This window comes from Scardinius erythrophthalmus, assembly GCF_964197995.2.
Source record: "Scardinius erythrophthalmus genome assembly, chromosome: 3".
Taxonomy (NCBI): domain Eukaryota; kingdom Metazoa; phylum Chordata; class Actinopteri; order Cypriniformes; family Leuciscidae; genus Scardinius; species Scardinius erythrophthalmus.
This window is the reverse complement of record NC_138223.1, coordinates 56718898-56741881: the sequence shown is the minus strand read 5'-3', so window position 1 is coordinate 56741881 and position 22984 is coordinate 56718898. Positions and strand designations below refer to the sequence as shown.

At 40.8% G+C, this 22984-nt stretch overlaps 2 protein-coding genes across 3 annotated transcripts; both read right to left on the bottom strand.

The window, feature by feature from the left end:
• Nucleotides 1–857: 857 nt before the first annotated feature.
• Nucleotides 858–10026, bottom strand: LOC308687495 (uncharacterized protein). 2 transcript variants are annotated; one of them, XR_014029751.1, is made up of 6 exons: nt 9976–10026; nt 9088–9211; nt 4085–4252; nt 3350–3947; nt 1395–3128; nt 858–1239 (listed from the first exon to the last, which is right to left on the bottom strand). XR_014029751.1 is itself a non-coding variant. In XM_081360069.1 (5 exons), the coding sequence occupies exons 3-5, from the start codon at nt 4250–4252 to the stop codon at nt 1945–1947; spliced, it is 1950 nt and encodes a 649-aa protein (XP_081216195.1). In that variant the 5' UTR covers nt 9088–9211; nt 9976–10021; the 3' UTR covers nt 858–1944. The 2 variants fall into 2 exon arrangements, 1 of the variants encoding a protein (XP_081216195.1); XM_081360069.1 differs by having other exon boundaries at nt 858–3128; nt 9976–10021.
• Nucleotides 10027–10646: 620 nt separating this feature from the next.
• On the bottom strand, nt 10647–22553 carry LOC308687522 (uncharacterized protein). The gene is made up of 5 exons (XM_081360120.1): nt 22473–22553; nt 21587–21710; nt 16085–16252; nt 15549–15879; nt 10647–13519 (listed from the first exon to the last, which is right to left on the bottom strand). The coding sequence occupies exons 3-5, from the start codon at nt 16250–16252 to the stop codon at nt 12555–12557; spliced, it is 1464 nt and encodes a 487-aa protein (XP_081216246.1). The 5' UTR covers nt 21587–21710; nt 22473–22553; the 3' UTR covers nt 10647–12554.
• Between the last annotated feature and the right edge of the window lie 431 nt (nt 22554–22984).

Sequence of the window (22984 nt, the reverse complement as noted above, 5' to 3'; positions counted from 1 at the left end):
AATTAACCTCATTGGTTCTTGAGGAAACTCAAACGCGTGCGAAACACATGAGAATGAAGGGGAGGGGGGAGTTTAACAGAACCCACTCAGTCATTGCCGTCCACAGAAGACAGGAGGGAGGATCCCGGATTGTGCATTCGACTCATGAGTGGCGCGTTCTACGACTTTATTTTCCATCGTGCATCTGGGGGGGGGGGGGGGGAAGGACCGGGTCTCCAAGGGGTCTTTTCAGACGGCTTCTGGTCGGCTTGGCAGCTCATCAACTGCCTTGGACAGGACACGTAGGAGCTCGACATCAATATGATGGAGGTCCCCTTCCGCTGTTGCCGTGGGGCAATCCAGTATCCGTGAAAATAAGAAAAGTAATCTGTGAGTGTAATGCAGTGGGTTGTTGGAGCACTCGTCATTTGCATACTTCCATAGCTCCGAAGGACTCCACATCCTTCATGTCAGGGGAGGGGAAGACATCAGCGGTCTTGAAACTGGAAGGGAACCTGGAACAGGGTGGTGAGAGGCGCATGGACGCTGATCCCGCGGGACTTTCCTTGGCTTGAGAGGAAGAGCATGGCATGGCTTGGGCAAGTTCTTCACCTTGAACGAGGGCGACACAGAACCTGAGAGTCCAGAGGCTCATATCTTCACAGTGGGAGCAGTCCGACCCCCCCAAGCACGACCCAGGCAGAAGACACACGACTCGTGGCCATCCAAAGGTTCAGTTGGCTCTGCACAGGAGAGGCAATCGCGAGAGGTCATCCTTGTTCGAAGCTTACCAGAACTAAGGCGTGTAGATCACAGTGAGTAGTCTTGATAGGATTCCGGCTTCTTGCTTTTTAAAGGAAAATATTCTGAATGGATGACGTCCAGGCGGCGCCTTATATAGAGAGGGAAGCCCTTCTCATATTTGGCACGCTTGAATGCCATTGGCCAGTGTTACTGGCGTGATTCAACAAGGCTTCAGTAGTGTTTGGAGGAAGGGTTTCCCCATAAGCGTTGGCAACGCAATGACGCAGTGAGCCAAATAAAAAGGGAACATACAACAATAAAAACAAACAAATTGGGTGGGTGCAACTGGCAGTCTCTAACTTTAATCTCTTTCATGCATCCTTAAGCACAAACATCATGTTTAACAATGTCATGCAATACTACATTATTTTTAATAGTACTAGTTGTCAACCTCAAGACAAAATCATTGGTTGTGTTAGAAATCACACCCTATACCAGGGATCAGCAACTCCGGTCCTGGAGGGCCACTGTCCTGCAGAGTTTAGCTTCAGCCCTGATAAAAACTCACCTGCCTGTATCTATCTAGTAATCCTGAAAACACTGATTGCCTTGTTCAGGTGTGTTTAATTAGGGTTGGAGCTAAACTCTGCAGGACAGTGGCCCTCCAGGACCGGAGTTGCTGATCCCTGCCCTATACCCTATATTAGTCCACTAATATAGTTCACTTGAAGGAGTGAATGAAAACGAGTGGGTGATTTCAGACACTGAGTTCACTGGAAGGGCTGCCGCTTTTACATAGTTTGAGCTGTTTAATAATCATTTGAAACTGAGCAAACTGGCAGCTGGCAGTCATGGAAACCATAGATAAAACCTTTAGTAAACAATTAATAATAATTTAAAGGGGACGAGGAACTTGCAAATCTCAAAGTGCATTATGGGTATTCTTAAGCCGTTGAGCATACATCAGTTTCACACGCATTGTGGTGCATTGTGGGATTGAATGAGTGCACTTGATAACTTCCACTAAAAAAATGGATATCCCTTCAAATAGTGCCCTGTTTAAGGGTATTGGGGCGATTTCTGGCACAAACATTGTCCTGCTCTGTCAGACACTGCAGTCACAGCATTAACTATCCATCTCTACTTCTTAATGTGACACTGCCTCCTACTGGCAGAAAGAGCTCAATGAGTCCTTTATCCAGATTTACTGATGAAAAGACACTATGATGATTCTGGAGCAGTTTGTTCTTTAGCGTGTTTCTTCTGGTGGGTCTGAAAACTACCTAAATAAGCGAATCTCTCGTCACAGATGGAGCAGCGGTAAGGCTTCTCTCCTGTATGAACTCGCTCATGAGTCTTCAGGACATGTGATCCAACAAATGTCTTACCACAATATGAGCATTTGAATGGTCTTTCTCCTGTATGAATCCTCTGGTGCAACACTAAGTTACTGTTATGTTTGAAACTCTTCCCACAATCACTACAGTGATGCGGTCTTTCTCCTGTGTGGAGCATCTGATGACTTTTGAGAGTACCTGGATTGAAGAAGCTCTTCCCGCAAGAGGAGCACAGGTACGGTTTCTCTCCAGTGTGAATCCGCTCATGGGATATCAGGGAGAATTTACTATGGAAACGTTTATCACAGTGTGAACACTGATACGGTTTTTCAGAGTGTAATTTTCGGTGTGGCCTTAGCGAACGTAAATCCTTAAAGGTTCTCCCGCATTCATTGCACTTGTACGGCCTCTCATCGCTGTGAATCCTCTCATGAGAAATTAAAGACGATTTGTGACGGAATCGATTATCACAGTGTGAACACTGATACGGTTTTTCCTCAGAGTGTATTTTTTGGTGTGACCATAGACAACTTCCGGCTTTAAAGGTTTTCCCACATTCGCTGCACTGGTACGGCCTCTCGTTGGTGTGAACGCGCAAATGGATCGTCAAATGGGATCCATGGTTGTAACTCTTCTCGCAGTGAGGACACTTGTACGGCTTTTCACCAGTGTGGATTCGCTTGTGAGCATCAAGATTCCCTTTGGTGATGAAATACTTTTTGCACTCGCTGCAGTGGAAACGCTTTTCGCCCGTGTGAATCTTCATGTGAGCTTTTAGACACTTATAAATGAAAAAATCCTTCCCGCACTGTTCGCAGTGAAACTCCTTCTTCACGCTGTGCTCTTTTGAATGACGTCTCTTCTCTTCTAAGGTTGTAAAGCTGATGTTGCATCTCTTGCAGGTGAAGTCTTTCTGTTCTGTGTGTGTTCTCTCATGTCTTGCTAAATGTCCCTGAGAGCTCATGATTTTCCCACAGGTGACGCAGGAGAAACTCTTGGCCGTCGGCTGCTCTTTTGATAACGAGGCCGTTTCTTCATCTCCATCAGTAGATGAACCGCCATTCTCATCTGAAAGGAATGAAATGGTAATACAATTTAGAAATTTTAAACGTACTCAAATGTACCATTCATGCATCATACATAAATTATGTAATATTCGTCTATTAGCCAAACTTCTAGGGATCTGCTGTCAAACCTGATCAGGAGCATCAGAGACCAACAGCCAATATGAACCTGATCCTACAGAGTCTCTACTGAATGATCTCTACAAGATCATGAAAAAAACAAACCTGCAGGAATAAACTCATCATCATTATTCTGATCTTCATTAGCCTCATAGTCATCCTCCTCCTGTTTAAGGCTCTGTTGTTGTTCCTCTGCTGTGGTTTCTTCTCCTCGTCTCTCTATCAGGTTCCTGCAGTCCTCCAGTCTGACGGAGCACATCTTCATCGGCTGTTCTCCAGCGTTACAGTCAGAGGTTTGATCAGCGGATCCATGATCCTGAGCGTCAGTATAACACAGTAAAGTGAGGCTGAGCTCTGAGTCTCTGGATCTCTGATCTCTGACACTCCAGAGGGAATCCTGAGCTTCTGTTCCACCATCCTCATCATAGTCAATCTCCTCCTCCTCCTCCTCCTCCTCCTCCTCCTCCTCATGGCTCTGTTGTTGTTCCTCTGCTGTGGTTTCTTCTCCTCGTCTCTCTATCAGGTTCCTGCAGTCCTCCAGCTTGACGGAGCAAATCTTCATCTGCTGTTCTCCAGCGTTACAGTCAGAGGTTTGATCAGCGGATCCATGATCCTGAGCGTCAGTATAAGAGAGGAAACTGAGGCTGAGCTCTGAGTCCTGTGTGTCTCTGGATCTCTGATCTCTGATGCTCCAGACCGAATTCTGACAATAAAAAACACAACATATATTAGCTGACTCTGACATTGGGCTCATGACTTTTACTTGGAATCTTAATTGGTTAAAAGAGGCCTCATTTCATTGGACAAACTGACGGGTGATCAAATGAATCATATACAAACCCCTCGGCTGCGTTTGTCTCCTCTTTCTCTCAGCTTTGCCTCCAGTGACGCCACCTCTTTCTTCAGCTGACAGATTTCAGTGATGAAATCCTCAATATCCAGCATGGACAGATCAGTTCCTACTGATTTACAGCAGATCACATCCATCTGCGCTCTCATGGTCAACATCTGAAGACAAACATCACCATTATTACAAGACACATTTATAACGGACTGATCAAACTCAAAATTATTCTTTTCATAGGATGATCAAGAGAGAAACTTGTAACCTAGAGTGCAAATGATCATTTAGAGGTCTTTAGAATTGTGTGGAAAGACTCTAATAGCAGCCAGGGCCGAGCATCTCAGCAAACTCATAGGAAACAATTAAAACAATCCAAGGTTTTATTTAGTACAGTGGCTACACAGCAAAACCCCCAGTGTTAAATTAACTCTCCTCAGAGTTTATTTGAGTCCACACTCAAGAGTGTTAATTAACTCTGAAGCAGTGTTAAAGTTAATGAGATGATTAAGTGATTCACTGAGTGATGATTAAGTATTAGTGATGAACACCTGCTGTCAACAAGCAGAACCACTGAGAGAAAGAGTCACTATTTGTAAGTCACCATTATGGTGATCAGTGTTTGCTTAAGTTGGGCTCTTGACCCTCCTTTACTTTATATTAGATTTTGTTTGAGCAAGCAAAGAAGTCTTGCCTAGTGTCATACTGGATTTCTGAGAATGCCTTTGGTTTCATGTTCTTTGGTTTTGACTGTTTGCATGTCTTTTGGTTTTACCCTGCTGTCCAGTCTCTCGTGAATTTTAAAGAAATAAACAAATAATCAAGAGGATCACATGATGGCACCGTTGTGTTTGGCATGCCGTCTGTTGTTCCTGGTGCTGTGGTCGTTTTTTCATACAATTTTAGCTTATTATCACTCAGACACACTTATATACGACCGGCAATCTCTGATAGAGATTAGAAAAGCAGTTTTGGACTTAAACTACGCTGTCTCGGTTGTCTCTTGTTCATATCCTCCACCATTCCTGTCGGATATCCCTGACTTCCTGCGTCGACGGCCTCTTGTTACATGGAGGAAGCGGCGTAGGCGCCGTGGCAAGCGGAGCTGTCTTGCAATTAAACTGAAAACTAATTTGGGGTATCGTGGCTACTGTGCTGTTTGTGCTGGACTAGTTTAACGTGGAGAGGTGGGGTAAAGTAATAATTACCAGAGCTTCTCAGTGATTTTAGTCCCGTCCGAATGTGCATCTCAGTGATCATTACGGACAATGTCAGTAAAGATTACGCCGACTTTTACCTTCAGTAAAAAGGTCCGGAAAAATTGCCTCAGGTAATACTAATCACCTGCGAATAGACCCGCTGTAAATATGTATGTAAATATTCCGTCATTTCCAATTTAAAAGTAGTTTTCCGTGGTTTCTCAAGTATGGAGGCGCTTGAAAAAGCATTCAGTTGTGTTCTAGGCGGTGAGATGTCAAGTCTGTGGCAAAACTCAATACATCAAAACTTTAATACATTCGACCGGACCTAACTGTTTTATATAGGCCTATACAAATATAGGTTATATATATATATATATATATATATATATATATATATATATATATATATATATATATATATATATATATATATTAGCTATATATATATATATATATATATATATATATATATATATATATATATATATATATTAGCTATATATATATATATATATATATATATATATATATATATATATATATATATATATATAGTGGTAGCCAGACGGAAACATGGCTCCTCACAACACAGCACAATCACCTGCAGCACCATGGAGAGCACCATCAGAGGAAGATAAGAGGTCAGGGCTGCACAGTGAGGTTCAGGACCAAGGATAGCTCCAACACAGGTGTGCACAATTTCCCCCTCTGGCAGAGAGCCTCAGCTAATTAGCAGCTACATAAAAGAGAGCTAAGCAGCCACAGTAGGAGAGAACAGAGGAGGTGAGCAGACACTGAGTGCTGGATGTTATACCGCCCAAACATCGGAGCAGATTTGACCCACCAACGTTCTGGAGGATAGAGGCCTAGGGGAGGATGTGAGTAGCCTGAACAACCTTTGCTAACCCTACATCTCTTCTGCCTCTCCCTTCCAGATATAAACTTGATGTCACAAGGAACTACCTAAGAAAGAAGGAAAACCTGAGTTACAGTTTTCTCCCACTCCCCTCTCCCACGCTTTATGAAGAATACAAGTTACGTTTTGTTGCACTGAAAGTCTGCCTAGTGAATTATTTTGAGTAAAACTCTCCAAGTTTTGTCTGTGAAGGTTACAATATACAGTCAAGCCCGAAATTATTCATACCCCTGGCAAATTCTGACTTAAAGTTACTTTTATTCAACCAGCAAGTTTTTTCTTGATTAGAAATGACACAGGCGTCTCCCAGAAGATAAGACGATGTACAAGAGGCATCATTGTGGAAAAAATGATTACTCATCTTTTATTTACATTCGAACAAAAAGTGGCATATCCAAAATTACTCATACTCTTTGCAAACTGTCACAGTCTATGGGAAAATCCAAAGATCTATACCAGGGTTTCTCAAACTCGGTCCTGGAGGGCCGCTGTCCTGCACAGTTTAGCTCCAACCCTGATCAAACACACCTGAGCAAGCTAATCAATGTCTTCAGGATCACTAGAAACTCACAGCTAGGTGTGTTTGATCAGGGTTGGAGCTAAACTGTGCAGGACAGTGGCCCTCCAGGACCGAGTTTGAGGAACCCTGATCTATACCATTCAAAATAGTCCAAGCTGTTCTAAAGCATCCTAATGATGATTCATTGGGAACAGCTGTTTTAATCAACTCAACAGGTGAAAAACAGGAGCTCTCTGCTGTTGGTTTGTGGACAGTCATGGCTAAGACAAAGGAGCTCACTGAGGACCTGCGGCTGCTCACAAGTCAGGAAAGGGCTATAAGACCATATCTAAATGTTTTGAAGTTCCAGTGCAAAGTATTATTAAAAAAAATACAAGACGTTCCACACTGTGAAAAATCTCAGAGGACGTGGTCGGAAGCCAAAAGTGACACCTGTGCTGGCCAGGAGGATAGTGAGAGAGGTAAAAAATAATCCAAGGATCACCACCAAGGCCATCCTGATGAATCTGGGCTCTGCTGGTGGCAACATCTCATCACCGCTGGGTTCAACGGACGCAGACCAAGGAGGACACCACTTCTGCAGATAAGGCACACAAAAGCCCGCTTGGCCTTTGCAAATGCTCATCTGGACAAAGAAGAAGACTTCTGGTCTTCAATGATGTAGCCTTCATTTGGCGTAAAAAAGGAGAAGCCTTCAACCCTAAGAACACCATCCCCACTGTCAAACATGGTGGTGGGAACCTAATGTTTTGGGGTTGTTTTTCAGCCGGTGGACCAGGGAACCTAATCACAGTAAACGGCACCGTAAACGGCACCATGAAAAAAGAGCAATACATCAAAATTCTCAACAACAACATCAGGCAAGTCTGCAGAGAATCTTGGCCTTGGGGACCAGTGGACATTTCAGCACGACAATGACCCGAAACACACAGCAAAAGTGGTGAAGGAATGGTTAGCAGACAAAAACATTAACGTTTTGCAGTGGCTCAGCCAGAGTCCTGACTTAAATCCCATTGAGAATCTGTGGAGAAAGCTAAAGATCAGGGTGATGGCAAGGAGAAAGAGTTGGAGCTCATCGTTCAAGATGAATGGGCAAAAATACCAGTGGAGACATGCAAAAAGCTGGTCAGCAATTATAGCAAGCGTTTGATTGCTGTAATAGCCAAAAAAGGCTTTTCTATTGATTATTGAGATGGGTATGAATAATTTTGGACATGCCACTTTCTGTTCAAATGTAAATAAAAGATGAGTAATAATTTTTTCCACAATGATGCCTCTTCTACATCGTCTTATCTTCGGGGAGACGCCCGTGTCATTTCTAATCAAGAAAAAAACTTGCTGGTTGAATAAAAGTAACGTTAAGTCAGAATTTGCCATGGATATGAATAATTTTAGGCTTGACTGTATATATATATGTGTGTGTTTGCGCACAACATGATATCAGGAAGTAACGTAATACGCACATGACGACAGGAGCGTGACGGCGGTGCGTCATTTGAGTTACTCCTCCCACTTCTGCTAGTTTTACTGAGATATCTTATACCGTGCGAATTGGCCATTATTAATGGCCATTATTTCTAATTTCATAAATGTTGCCATTTGATGCATTGTACCAGAGTTAGCCGCAGGCTAATTTACATCTGCAGTCCATACAAATAACACTATACAAAAAAAAGTATTACAGACGTCCTGTGGTAAAATTACATTACCCCACCTCTCCATGTTAAACTAGTCCTGTCCGAATAGGGCTTTAAATAATTAAGCTGTTAAAAGCACATTTGTCAGGAGGATGCACTGTGCTTAACCTAGCCATCTAAAAAGCATCACGCTACAAATGTTCTACTTCTCTAAAGTAAGAAATACGTAGCCCACAGCATGACTCAGTTGTGCAATACTGCTGCTTCATTTTTATTTAAATAATAAATAACGATAAACAAGCTACAATTAGTCCAAAATGCAGCTGCTAGAGTTCTTACTAGGTCAAGAAATTATGATCACAAACCAATTTAATCATCTCTCCGTTAGTTACCTATTGATTACAAAGTATTGCTACTGACCAATAAGGCCCTAAACAGTTCAGCTCCTGTGTATTTAACTGATCTTCTATCGCTTTACAAACCATCTCGCTCTTTAAGATCACAAAACGCTGGACTTCTGGTAATACCTAGAATATTTAAGTTCACTAAAGAAGGCAGAGTATTTTCACATTTGGCTCCTGAACTCTGGAATAGCCTTCCTGATAATGTTCGGGGGTCAGACTCAGTTTACATCTAGATTAAAGACGCATCTCTTTAGCCAAGCATTCACATAATGCATCTCATAACCATGTACTCCAGTTATATCAGATCAAATGCACATGATTACCTTTTGTTTGAAATGGTATTTTCCAGCTGCTTCTCTGTTTTATCTCGGGATGCCCATCCAGAGGTAACTAAGAGAGTATGTCAGCTCCAGTTAGCCTCTCACAAAGACTCCAGATGCCCAACACCTGTGAAGAGATGACACCAACTCTGAATCAACATGCACACTGCCAAGTTTTCTATATATTGTAATCATTATTATCAGAACTTGTAATTATCGCTGTAATGAGATCGGTTATACCTAAATGAATGTATGATGTTAGCTAACTGCATTTTTTGTATTATCTTAGAACTGTACATTTCCGACATTACTTTGACAGTCACCTCCGATAACAGATTACTCTAAATTGTAATGTAGACATTTTTTGTAAAGAAATGTGATGTGTATGTGAAAAGCTCTAGGCTATACAAATAAATATGAATTGAATTGATGATGAACGAGCAGAATTACACAAAATTGATCTGTAAATTAAGAAAATTACTTTAATTTGAGAATATTTAGAAATATAAATGTAATATAAATGCACGTGTTTAGGCGCATTTGCTTAGTTTCTTGAGCAGGAATACAACATATTATAATAAATTATCATCTAACACTCTTATTAAGCTGCTGGATTCAATACACACATTCCGTAAATTAAACAGGATGTGATACTCATTTCTAAGAGTCCTTTAAAAGTGACCAGAATTGACAAAATTAAATATCGTGTTAGTACACTGGTTTATCAAATGATTAAAACACGTCAGCTAAAGTAAACAATAAACGTGTGGTTACTGTGGTTTTAATAAAAATATCGTAAAGTTGGACAATGGTTAATTAGGGTTTTAAGGATATACAGCGAGAAAACGCTTGATTTAAGCTCAATAAATCACTACAGACAAAACAACATACCTCAGTCTGAGCGCGACAGCTTCGTCCTTTCTTCAGTGGTTTTACCGGCGCACCGAGGAGCGTCACAGCGACTCCTACAGGTTCCAAGTAACACCTACTGTTCACTAGAAATCGTATTTACACGGCAAACTTTTCCCGCCTTTCTCTCATTCAAAAATACCTCTGAATTCCAGTGGCGCGGAGCCTTGATGACGTGTTTTAACGGTCATCAGCGTAGAAAATCCTGCAATGTTTTTTATATTTTAATTTTTTTTTGTTGAATATATGTACATTTATAACAATATACGTTTAATTATATTACATTTACATGAAATTACAAAAATTAAAATAATAATAAAAAATAGCTGCTGTGAGGCTGTGGGAGTAACAGTAAAATTGACATCCCTCTTCTGACTGGCATTATCAATCTCTGTTGTTTTTCTCTTGTTGAAAGTTATGAAAACACTTTTGTGGAGTTTTTATTTAGCTTTTTGAGCAAACTTGAACACAAACAAATATATATAATGTAATCTCTCATCTGCTTCTGAGAAACCCGGAAATGTGAAATGGTTCAATTGTGAAAACACAGCAAAAACCGTCTGCTTGCACACCCTATATGATACAGCTGTTTTTAATATTAACGTTTTTGCTATAGTACAATAACGTTAACTCATTCCAATTAGGACGGCGACAAAACTATTTTTTTTAGCTGTTATTTTTGTAATTAGTCATGCTCACTGCACCATTCTGCAACCACCTTCTAGTGGTTCAACGGATCTCAAAACTTTACGTTTTTTTTGTCACAGATCAGATCATTTTTCAGATCAGCAAGAAAAAAAATATATTTTGGGGGTGGGGGGTAAATTCACACTTTAAGTTCTCCAATACCATATCAAAAACTAGCCTAACTAATAAAGTCCAAACATTATTAAAGACAAGTTAACAGTCAGCAAAAAATAAGAACAAATGCATAAATCACAAGCATGGATAAATACAATGTAACAAAGTTACAAATAAAGTAAGGTCTAAATGTAATGTTCATTTCAGGGACTTTCTCGAGACAAAACCGACTGTGTTTACGAGAATACTTGCTGAGACTGGTATTTTGACCTAATTTTGTGTGTATGTGTCCATCCATATGCAAGGAGACATGAAAGAGGAATCAATTTGGGCTTGAATTTGAACATGAACTGAGGTAAACAACGGTCATTTCTTGCCCTGATGTGGTACTGGCAGTTAGTATTACTGCTAAAAGAAGCTGTGGTCGAGTTTTGTGTTCACGTGAGATCAATATATAAATTTATAATAAATATATAAATCTGCAAATGCACAGTGAAGGTAAAGTAGCTACCTGAACAAACAAAACACACATCTATCATGGTGGCACAAATGCTCTGGAAGAACATAGATGACATGGAAGTTTAAAAACATTGTGTGAAAGGAAAACCACACTTTCTTGATTCAATAATAATAGATAGGGTAATAGATAGAGCCTATTATTTTATTTTGAGGCTTTGTAATATTTCAAGTTCTGTCAAATTTAAGATACAATAATTAGCCGCGTTTTCAATACAGGAACTTTCCCCAGGAACTAATCTTACAGCAACATAAGCCGCTTTCCGACCGGAGGAACCTTTTCACAGTTCCTAGAACTATTGGCTAAAGTACCCGGATGTCGGCGTGTTCGCAACGCAGGAACTAGGAACGATTTTAGTTCTAGGAACTCCATTTGTAGGAACTAATTTAGGTCCTACTTCAGAGTAGGGTCTAAACCAGCACTATAGGAACTACCCATGACGTTAGTGTACGCTGATTGACCGAACGCACGCGGAACACCAGCACCCGCCATTTTTAAAACAGCTAGAATGTAAACACACAGATTATAGCCTATATATTTACTCCAGAAACTAACTATACAAACATGGAAAACAGTGATAGATGGGTCTCTAAACCTTAACTGCTGAAGAGAAAATCCATTGCAACTTTGAGGGGACCAAGCCAAACATGATTATGTTTATCTGCCCAGCTAGCAACACTGGACATCAACCACACGGCATAGGCTAATAACCTTTTTTCATATAATGTCTACTTTCTAACACAGTTCTATCTAATAACATATTAAACAGTACTGTGTTAGACAGATCGCTAACTAATAAACACAGAGAATGCGAGCATTGTTTGCTCTGGCGTTCTCAGCGCCGCCAAAATAAAGGTCTGTCGCGCCGTCAAAATAAAAGTCACCGTGCTTGCGTCACTCCCTTACCCCTCCTACCAGTTCCTATGGCCACTTGGCCAGTGCGAACGCAAACAGCAAAACCGAGTTTGGGGGAGAGTAGTTCTTAGAACTGTTTAGAAGTGGACAGTTCCTAGAACTAAGTTCCTAGAACTACTTGGTCGGAAAGCGGCTATAGTGTCGGCCCAGATTCAGCCCACATCTGGTACACATGGATTCCACACAGCCCAGATGTGGGCCGGATCTGGGCCGACAGTATGTTGCTGTCTGGGAGGGACTTTGGGGTGGTACTCGGTGTGTTTCGACCGCAGGAACCAGGGTCTACATGAAGTTCCGGGTAAAAAATTCCCCCTCAGAAAGGACCAGCTCACGAGGGCTCATTTTTTAATAGGTCAGGAACTCTCGGTGGTGGGACTTGGGCGCTGAACATGCTGACTGGTTGACTCCAAGCAGCATTTTGATTGAATGACTGGTTGACACACAGCAACAAAGCTGTGACCGGTCTTTCACCTGTATGAATCCGCTGGTGATTTTTTAAGGCACCACACTTACTGAAACTCTTCCCACAATCGCTACAGTGATACCGTCTTTCTCCAGTGTGAATTCTCAGATGAACTCCAAAATGAGCCGGACTAAAGAAGCTCTTCCCGCAGTAGGAGCACAGGTACGGTTTCTCTCCAGTGTGAGTCCTCTCATGGCAAATCAAATCAGATTTGTGACGGAATTGTTTATCGCAGTGTGAACACTGATGTGGTTTCTCCTGAGAGTGTATTTTCTGGTGTGACTTTAAACAGCTTGAGTTTGTGAAGGTTTTCCCACATTCGCTGCACTGGAACGGCCTCTCGTTGGTGTGAACGCGCACATGCCTCTTCAAATGGGGTTTGTGTTTGTAACTCTTCTCGCACTGAGGGCACTTGTACGGTCTTTCACCCGTGTGGATTCGCTTGTGAGCATCAAGATTCCCTTTGTTGCTGAAATACTTGTCGCACTCGCTGCAATGGAAAGTCTTTTCGCCAGTGTGTGTCTTCATATGAGCTCTCATATTATAAGGAGTGGTGAAAAAATCCTTCCCGCACTGTTCGCAGTGAAACTCCTTCTTCATGTGCTCTTTTGAATGACGTCTCTTCTCTTCAGTGGAATAAAAGCTGATTTTGCATCTCTTGCAGGAGAAGCCTTTCTCTTCTGTGTGTATTCTCTCATGTCTCACTAAATGTCCCTGTGAGCTCAATGTTTTCCCACAGGTGACGCAGGAAAAACTCTTGGCCATCGGCTGATCTTTTGATGTCGAGGCTGTTTCCTCATCTCCTTCAGTAGATGAACCAGTGTTTGCATCTGCCAGGAACAAAATGGTGGTAAAATGTCAAACTTTAAAATGTATTTGATAGGGATGCAACGGTTCAAAATAGCTCACGGTTCGGTTTATATCCTGGTTTTAGGTTTGCGGTTTCGGTACGGTTTGGTGTGTGCTGTGTTGAATACTATAGAGCAGGGGTCCCCAACCCCCGGGCTGCGGACCAGTACCGGTCCGTGGGACATTTGGTACCGGGCCGCACAGAAAGAATAACTAACTTACCATATTTTCCGGACTATAAGTCGCACTGGACTATAAGTCGCATTTATTTAGAAATTTATTTCACACACACAAAAAAAACATTGTTATGGACGGACAGTTCTCCGTTACAGACGTGAGCGCACTAAAAGCGGCACTAAAAGACTGTTTAAAACTTTCACAGAGACCACAAACAGAAAGCACAAAGCCTGTCTTCAAATTTAATTTCATTTGTATTAATTGTATCTTAATTTTAATCAATGTTTCATCAACCAATTACCTGGATTTAATAAATAAGAATATAGTAGAAAATAGATAATCACGTCATGGAGGCGCCGGCGCGTGAACTGGAGCTAGTCTCATAAATTAACCGAAACTCAGCATATACAGTGGCCTACTTGCCTCGTAGACCTGAGACATATATAGAAAGCTTCACTACTGCGAAGATCGCGAGTCAGCATCATCTATGCAGCCGACACTGACACAGAAAACACTTGTTTATTAGTAAACAATTAAAATGTCTCCTGCTATATTTTACATATTCATAATCATTAATTTTGCCGGTTCGTTGTGACAGCTTTTAGATGCTTTATTGGCAGCGCCACCCTTACATGTTACATGAACGCATCAGCACCAAAAACATGGAGATTTTTTTCTTTTGGGGGGGCATTTTGTTTGTGTTCAGGCTTTCTCAGTTGTCTTTAGGCGCGATGTTACGAGGACGCTGCTAATAAAGATGCGAGTAGGCCTACACATTGGATTTACATTTATTATTATATTTAAAAAATACCCCAGTTTTTATGCCGGTCGTATCATTTTATTTTGTTGTATTTTATCCGCCACACCTTAAAGGCCAGTCCATGAAAATATTGTCCAATATTAAACCGGTCCGTGGCGCAAAAAAGGTTGGCTGCTATAGATCAAAGATACACATAAAATAAACAGTTCTTTTTTTAGGTAGGTCTAACATTAGTTTTCAGGTACAGGAATTTAATAAAGTAATCAAAATGTAAAATAACATTGCATATATGACTGTATAAATTAAAGATCAATCCTCATTAAAATAAGAAAAGCTATTCAATCAAGACCAGTGAGTGATTTGCTAGTCTTTTGTTGTTTGATTAACATTAAAAACACAGACAGCAGGAATATTAGGCTACTGTCACTTTAAGGCCGAATCCACAGATCCAGTATACTGATACTGTACACATGCGGTCTTTCTCGACTGTATAAGTACACTTAAGGCATAACAGACTATGTCTGCTAAGATGCTCATCAAAATGGACAATGTTGACATAATCTTTGTGCATTTTGTCCATTCAAGCGCAAGACTTAAAAGATAACTCAATATTTACAAAGAGTTTTGATCATGTTTTTTTGATTATCGCTGTTATAATGCATTTTTTCGGGAGCCAGCATGTACATCCATCGAAAGAAGGATACATTAGCGGTACTGTCTGTTTTACGCATTGTTATTTTCAACAAACCATATTATAGATGCGTCATCAGATTTGAGATGCAAGTGCATCTCTAACCGTGGGTGGAGAACGATACGGTTCGATTTTTTTACCCCGAGAACCATTACACCCCTAGTATCTGACTAGAGTTAGTTATTTTCCCAAATATCTGAGTCGATGTGCTCTCAAACCTGGGGTGCGGTTCCGTCATTACCGGTAGAGTTCAATGGAGATCATAGTTGGCTAACAATGCTTTTGGGAAACACACCCCTAATTAGGACCACCAGAGACCAATATGAGCGAGACTACTGACATTCAAGTGTCATGAAAAAGGTCATAAAAGGAAGAAACAAACCTGCAGGAATAAACTCATCATCATCCTCATTATTCTGATCTTCATCCTCCTCCTCCTCCTCCTCATGGCTCTGTTGTTGCTCCTCTGCTGTGGTTTCTTCTCCTCGTCTCTCTATCAGGTTCCTGCAGTCCTCCAGTTTGACGGAGCACATCTTCATCTGCTGTTCTCCAGCGTTACAGTCAGAGGTTTGATCAGCGGATCCATGATCCTGAGCGTCAGTATAACACAGTAAAGTGAGGCTGAGCTCTGAGTCCTGTGTGTCTCTGGATCTCCAGACTGAATCCTGAGCTTCTGTCCCATCACTCACACACACTGAAACCTTCTCCAGATCCTGACAAACACATCATAGATCAACACAAATAAACAACAACCAGTTGATATTAGCCTCATTACTTAGCAGTTATCTTTAGTGGTTATTCTGGTGATTTGTTTGCATATTTTTCTGCTGGCTTAACTTGAGATGTGTATAAGAAGTGAGAAGCTAACAAAACTGTGGTTTGATTGAGCTGAAGGATGAAATGATGAGCTGCTCAAACCTCTCTGTCGGGGTTGTCTCCTCTTTCTCTCAGCTTTGCCTCCAGTGACGCCACCTCTTTCTTCAGCTGACAGATTTCAGTGATGAAATCCTCAATATCCAGCATGGACAGATCAGTTCCTACTGATTTACAGCAGATCACATCCATCTGCGCTCTCATGGTCAACATCTGAAGACAAACATCATCATCATTATTATTACAAGAGGCATTTATAATGAATTGATCAGTCTCAAAATTATTTCACATATAATGAACAACAGAACTACAAAATATTAATCTGTAAGTGAGAAAAGTTACTGTAATTTCTGAGAATATTCAGAACTATTTCCAGATATAAATATTTAGACTTGTTTGTTTGATTTTTTATTATTGAGTAAACTAAACAAAATCCTAAATTATAATTTTACATAGCACATCTAATTAAATTAGCTGCTCGATTTAAATACTTGTATTCATTTCTAAGCATCCTTTAAAAGTTTCAGGCATTATAACGTGTTACTACAGCAACTGGTTTAACTAGAGATATCATGGTTGAAACACGTGTGCTGTGGTAAACAATAGGGCTTGGGAGTCGTGACGTCATACTTGGCGTGGCGGCCATGTTGATGGCCTCGCGAATGTAAACATACAGCAAGTCGAACGAGGAGAAGCAGAGTTGGGAGAAGAAAAGAAAGAAAAAAGATGTTAAAATCCTGAAAAGGATGTGGAGTTTACCGGGATACGTTAAATAGGGAAACCAGGGACCAGTATGTGGACAAATTTTCCTGTAAAATATCCCGAATTTTAATACCTTACTCTCATAACATTAACGTTAGCCCTTCCATCGGACCTGTCAGTCTCTGTACCGTTGTCCTGTTGCTACCCCCTTGCCCTTCCAGCGAAACAGATGTTTTCAAAGCATCGTTTTGCTTACTTGAAGGCAACCTTAGCGTGATATTGGCCTTTTTAAGATAACAGCGTGGTTGTTGTGAAAGCACGATTTCATGCCAATCTGTAAGCAAAGTCACGTTAGACCTAACTTCACAACTCGCTTAGTTAATGCTGCAGTTTTGTAGTACGAATTTTTTCTGTCAGCAGAGGGATAGCAACAGAAAGATGAATGTTGAAATTTTCATTTTTCGGGATATTTTATAGGAAAATACTAAAACGGAAGACAGCGGGAAAAGAGCTCAAATGCGTGAGAAACCCGGAAAAAACGGGAGGGTTGACAGCTACTAACTACACTTTTTTGCCGATTTTGTCCACACAACGGGTCCCTGGCTTCCTTATTTAACGTATCCCCGTAAATTCCATTTTTAATAAATTCCATGATTTTTTCCCGAAATCATTTTCGGGACTTTAATATCTCTTTTCTTTCTCCCAACTCTGCTTCTCCTCGTTCGACTTGCTGTATGTTTACATTCGCGTGGCCACCAACATGGCCGCCACACCAAGTATGACGTCACGACGCCCAAGCCCTATTGGTGTTGGTATTTTTTATAATAAGTTAAATTATGGTTACTGTTGTTTAATCATGGTTAATTTGGTTTTTAAGAATAAACGGCGAGGAAACGCTTCATTTAAGCTCATTAAAATATTAAATACTGCAAATAAACAATCAGTTAAAAACCTCAGTCTGAGCACAGCAGCTTCGTCCTTTCTTCAGTGGTGTTACCGGCGCGCCGAGGAGCGTCACAGCGACTCCTACAGGTTTCCGAAACCAGATATCTCACAGCAATCTCCATCTTTTTCTCAATCAAAAATATCCCAGATTACTTGACTTCTATCGTGTATTGTATTTCTGTGTCTGAATCTTCTCTGTAAACATGGACTGAGGTAATAACGGTCATTTCTTGGCCTGATGATCGTGGTACTGCCATATTTTAAAGTAAAGTAAGCTGTGGCTGAATTTTGTGTTTACATGAGACCAATATGCCAAATATCCCCTAAACAAGTAGCATTTACATTCATTGGAACATTCGGCATTGTTCTCAAACTATTAGCAACACATTTAGGGTGTATTTACAGTAATGTTGTCGGTGGGTGTTAAATACATTTCACTTAGGGTGACCAGACGTCCCGAAAAATTCGGGACAGTCCCGAAATCCAAGCAGTTGTCCCGAATCCCGAATCCTGCCCTAATTGTCCCGAAAATTAGAACAAAGTCTCAAGAGCAGAATCTCGAGTGGTTATAGTCTGATAGAATATTAAAAACTGCTCATGGTCGTCCTGCAGCCAGCTCCTGTCGGCTGCTCATTGCAACCATAGACAGTAAAAGACCGTAGGGGTCTCCAACACGTCGCTCGCGAGCTACCAGTAGCTCGTGGCCTGATTGAAGGTCGCTCGCCAAGGGGCCGTTCACATATCGCGTCTTTTGCGCTCAAGTTTGTTCAAATGTAGGCGCGCGGCAAGCGCGCTCATAATTGAAGCGACTCGCTCATTTTTTCCAGGCACAGCGAGATGAAAAAAAAACCCCACAACTTTTCAGAATGCCATAAACGCACCGCAAGTCATGACAAGAACCAACCAATCAGCTTCACCCTCTCCGTAACAGCATTCAAAGCTCAGTCAACATGAAGGATGGGAGTGCACCCAAACACTACAGGTGTTTTTCTCTTCTCCGTAAATAAATCTTGTAGCAAAGCTACAGCAAGCATTTTTCGGTGGTGGAAATCTTTGTGGTTGTGGAGAGCGTCATGGTAACGACAGACGCCACGGGCAAATCGGACCGAATCTTACTATTAATAATAAAAGATAAGCTAATCATGTGCATTGTAAATGTCAGTAATTTATCTTTTTTGACTCATTCTTTTTATAAAAAATTATTTAAAGGCTGAAATATGTGAGGTTTATCTTTTTATAAAACCTTTTTTGTCAAAACTTGATGCATGTCAGTAGATAACGTTGCAAGACACTCTTTTAAAATCTGGCTATAATTTTTAATGTTATTATTTTAATGTTTAAAAAAAGTACACATTGATGCTAATTTTATTTGTCATTTGCTGTTTTTTTACATAAAACTTGGTGAATTGATTTCATTGTGTAGTATTAATACTTTTTGAACAGGATTCCGTGATAACAGTGATCATTTTTATTACTATAACCATGAAATGAAATATTCATGCCATTTCATCTCTAGTTATGATCAACTAAAAAATAATCTCTGATTCTGACATATTTAGGCCTACAAAAACTATGTTTTGATAGTTGTTAATATGAGAGTTATGACACATTATTTAAGAGATTTAAGTATTGTATTACATGAGTAGCTCTCGGCCACTTTCCTTTTAAAAAAAGTAGCTCTCAAATGAAAAAAGGTTGGAGACCCTGCTATACGTAACTCTCAGAAAAAAAGGTACAAAAGCTGTCGCTGGACAGTAGTACCCTTCAAAAGGGTGGGGGCGGGGAGTGTGACGTCAGGCTGCATGCTAGCAGCAAACTACATATAACTAACAGCACAACTGTACAGACCAACACTTTGGTCTCATCCTTCTTTAGACGGGAGGATGATTCTATGTATAATAAAATAGTCTACGCGCTGATGAACAGCATCCGAACCAAACTCCAGCAGCGCAAAAAAGATGCTTTCTTCGGAGCAAAAGTTGACCGTGTCTTCGCGTCCTCTGTTACTTTAAGGCTTGACAGGCTCCGTGAAGAATTTATCAGCTTCTATGATACCGCAGAGCAACACCTGGAGAAATGGTTCAACTTCTCCGAAACTGGGCACCTGTTCAACCTCCAGTGTTTGAACCTTAAGGAAAGGCAAGACATAAGCTACCGGCAATTGACCACAGTTGTATCCGCCCTTCAAATGAATGAGGATCTTGACATGGATGAGCTCTACAACGAGAATTGTGCTCTGCAGGATGTTTAGCCAAAACTGGCGACACACAGCCACCCTGTAGGTGAGCTTTGGGCCCAAGCGCTAAAGAGCAGGTCTGCATTCCCACAGTATTCTAAGCTGCTGTCCTTCGTCCTGAGCATTCCCGTGAGCAATGCTTACTCAGAGCGGGTGTTTTCCACCATGAAAGCAGACATCCCAACCTGCACAAAGTCATTTCCGGGAGTCAAGAAATCTCCAGCGGGGGGTGGGGGGGGGGGGGTGGGTCGGGGGTATTCGGTTCGAGAAATCTCCAACGGGGGGGGGGGGGGGGGGGGGGTATTCGGTTCTAATTAGTTCGGTTCGAGAAATCTCCAACGGGGGGGGGGGGGGGGGGTGGGTCTGATTAATTCGGCTCGAAAGTAGAGATAAAATCCCGAGGCACACACGCACACTAGCGCACACACGCAAGGTCTCTCGCTCCCTCTCTCTGCCGTGCGCGCGCTACGCTTGCGCGCTCTTGCTTCCGGGAGATTTTAACTGATTTGCGGGCATCAGGGAGCCGCTATCAATATGCGGGAGACTTGGGATGTCTGTGAAAGGTGCCTGGACTGATGTTAGAAACAGATGTTCAATTAACCTGGTCCGCAGCGAAATTAAAGTAAAAATGAATTTACAAATGAGCTGTGGAGAATTCCACAAATTCATAATGGGAAAGCCGAGAGTGTTGGCGGCAGTGAAATCCTCCGCGAAATATGTCAGCGCCGGGCCTCCAGCGCAACCCAATCTGAGGAGGTACAGCGTAGTGCATTTTCACCTTTATTGTTTCTGTTATTCTATACGCACAAAGAAATACAACCTTTCTGTCCCCTTTTTATGTTATTTTTTGTGTAATTAATCACAAAATTTCTTAGGATGCCGGTTGACCGACGTGGTTTATGGCTTGAATGTTCATTATGTTACACGTTGACCCAAATTACATGACTATATTTTCAGAATTGAAATGTGTGTGTGTTTGCGCACAACATGATATCAGGAAGCAACATAATACGCACATGACGACAGGAGGGTGACGGCGGTGCGTCATATGAGTTACTCCTCCCACTTCTGCTAGTTTTACAGAGATATCTTATACCGTGCGAATTGGCCATTATTATTACAGACGTCCTGTGGAAAAATGACATTACCCCGCCTCTCCATGTTTAACTAGTCCCGTCCGAATAGGGCTTTAAACAATTAAGCTGTTAAAAGCACATTTGTCAGGAGGATGCACTGTGCTTAACCTAGCCATCTAAAAAGCATCACGCTACAAATGTTCTACTTCTCTAAAGGAAGAAATACGTAGCCCACAGCATGACTCAGTTGTGCAATACTGCTGCTTCATTTTTATTTAAATAATAAATAACGATAAACAAGCTACAATTAGTCCGAAATGCAGCTGCTAGAGTTCTTACTAGGTCAAGTCAAAGGCGCTAGGAAAACATGTACACAAAATCTCTTAGAATACAATTTGCATTTGGGAAGGACATATATGTGTATTTTCACATTTGGCTCCTGAACTCTGGAATAGCCTTCCTGATAATGTTCGGGGGTCAGACTCAGTTTACATCCAGATTAAAGACGCATCTCTTTAGCCAAGCATTCACATAATGCATCTCATAACCATGTACTCCAGTTATATCAGATCAAATGCACATGATTACCTTTTGTTTGAAATGGTATTTTCCAGCTGCTTCTCTGTTTTATCTCGGGATGCCCATCCAGAGGTAACTAAGAGAGTATGTCAGCTCCAGTTAGCCTCTCACAAAGACTCCAGATGCCCAACACCTGTGAAGAGATGACACCAACTCTGAATCAACATGCACACTGCCAAGTTTTCTATATATTGTAATCATTATGATCAGAACTTGTAATTATCGCTGTAATGAGATCGGTTATACCTAAATGAATGTATGATGTTAGCTAACTGCATTTTTTGTATTATCTTAGAACTGTACATTTCCGACATTACTTTGACAGTCACCTCCGATAACAGATTACTCTAAATTGTAATGTAGACATTTTCTGTAAAGACGCATTGAGACGGTATGTGAAAAGCGCTATAAAAATAAATAAGAATTGAATTGATGATGAACGAGCAGAATTACACATGATTAACCTGTAAATAAAGAAAATGACTTTAATTGGAGAATATTCTAAAATATAAATGTAATATATAAATGCACGTGTTTAGGCGCATTTGCTTAGTTTCTTGAGTTAGGAATATCAAATATTATAATGTTTTATCATCTAACACTCTTATTAAGATGCTGGATTCAATAAACTCAAATTTCAGAAATTAAACAGGATGTGATACTCATTTCTGAAAGTCCTTTAAAAGTGGCCAGAATTGAAAATTAAATATCGTGTTAGTACACTGGTTTAACAAATGATTAAAACACGTCTGCTGAGGTAAACAATAAACGTGTGGTTTCTGTGGTTTTAACAAATATATCTAAGTTGGACAATGTTTAATTAGGGTTTTAAGGATAAACAGCGAGAAAACGCTTGATTTAAGCTCAATAAATCACTACAGACAAAACAACATACCTCAGTCTGAGCGCGACAGCTTCGTCCTTTCTTCAGTGGTTTTACCGGCGCACTGAAGAAGAGCGTCACAGCGACTCCTACAGGTTCCAGTAACACCTGTCGGTCACTAGAAATCGTATTTCCACGGCAAACATTTCCCGCCTTTTTCTCATTCATAAATACCTTTGAATTCCAGTGCGCGGAACCTTCATGACGTGTTTTAACGGTCATCAGCGTAGTAAATCCAGTTTTTCATATTTTCATTTTTTTTGTTGAATATGTACATTTATAACACTATACGTTGAATTATATTACATTTGCATCAAATTACAAAAATTAAAATTAAAATAATAATACAAAATAGCTGCTGTGAGGCTGTGGGAGTAACAGTAAAATTGACATCCCTCGTCTGACTGGCATTATCAATCTCTGTTGTTTTTCTCTTGTTGAAAGTTATAAAAACACTTTTGTGGAGTTTTTATTTTGCTTTTTGAGCAAACTGGAACACAAACAAATATATTTAATTTAATCTC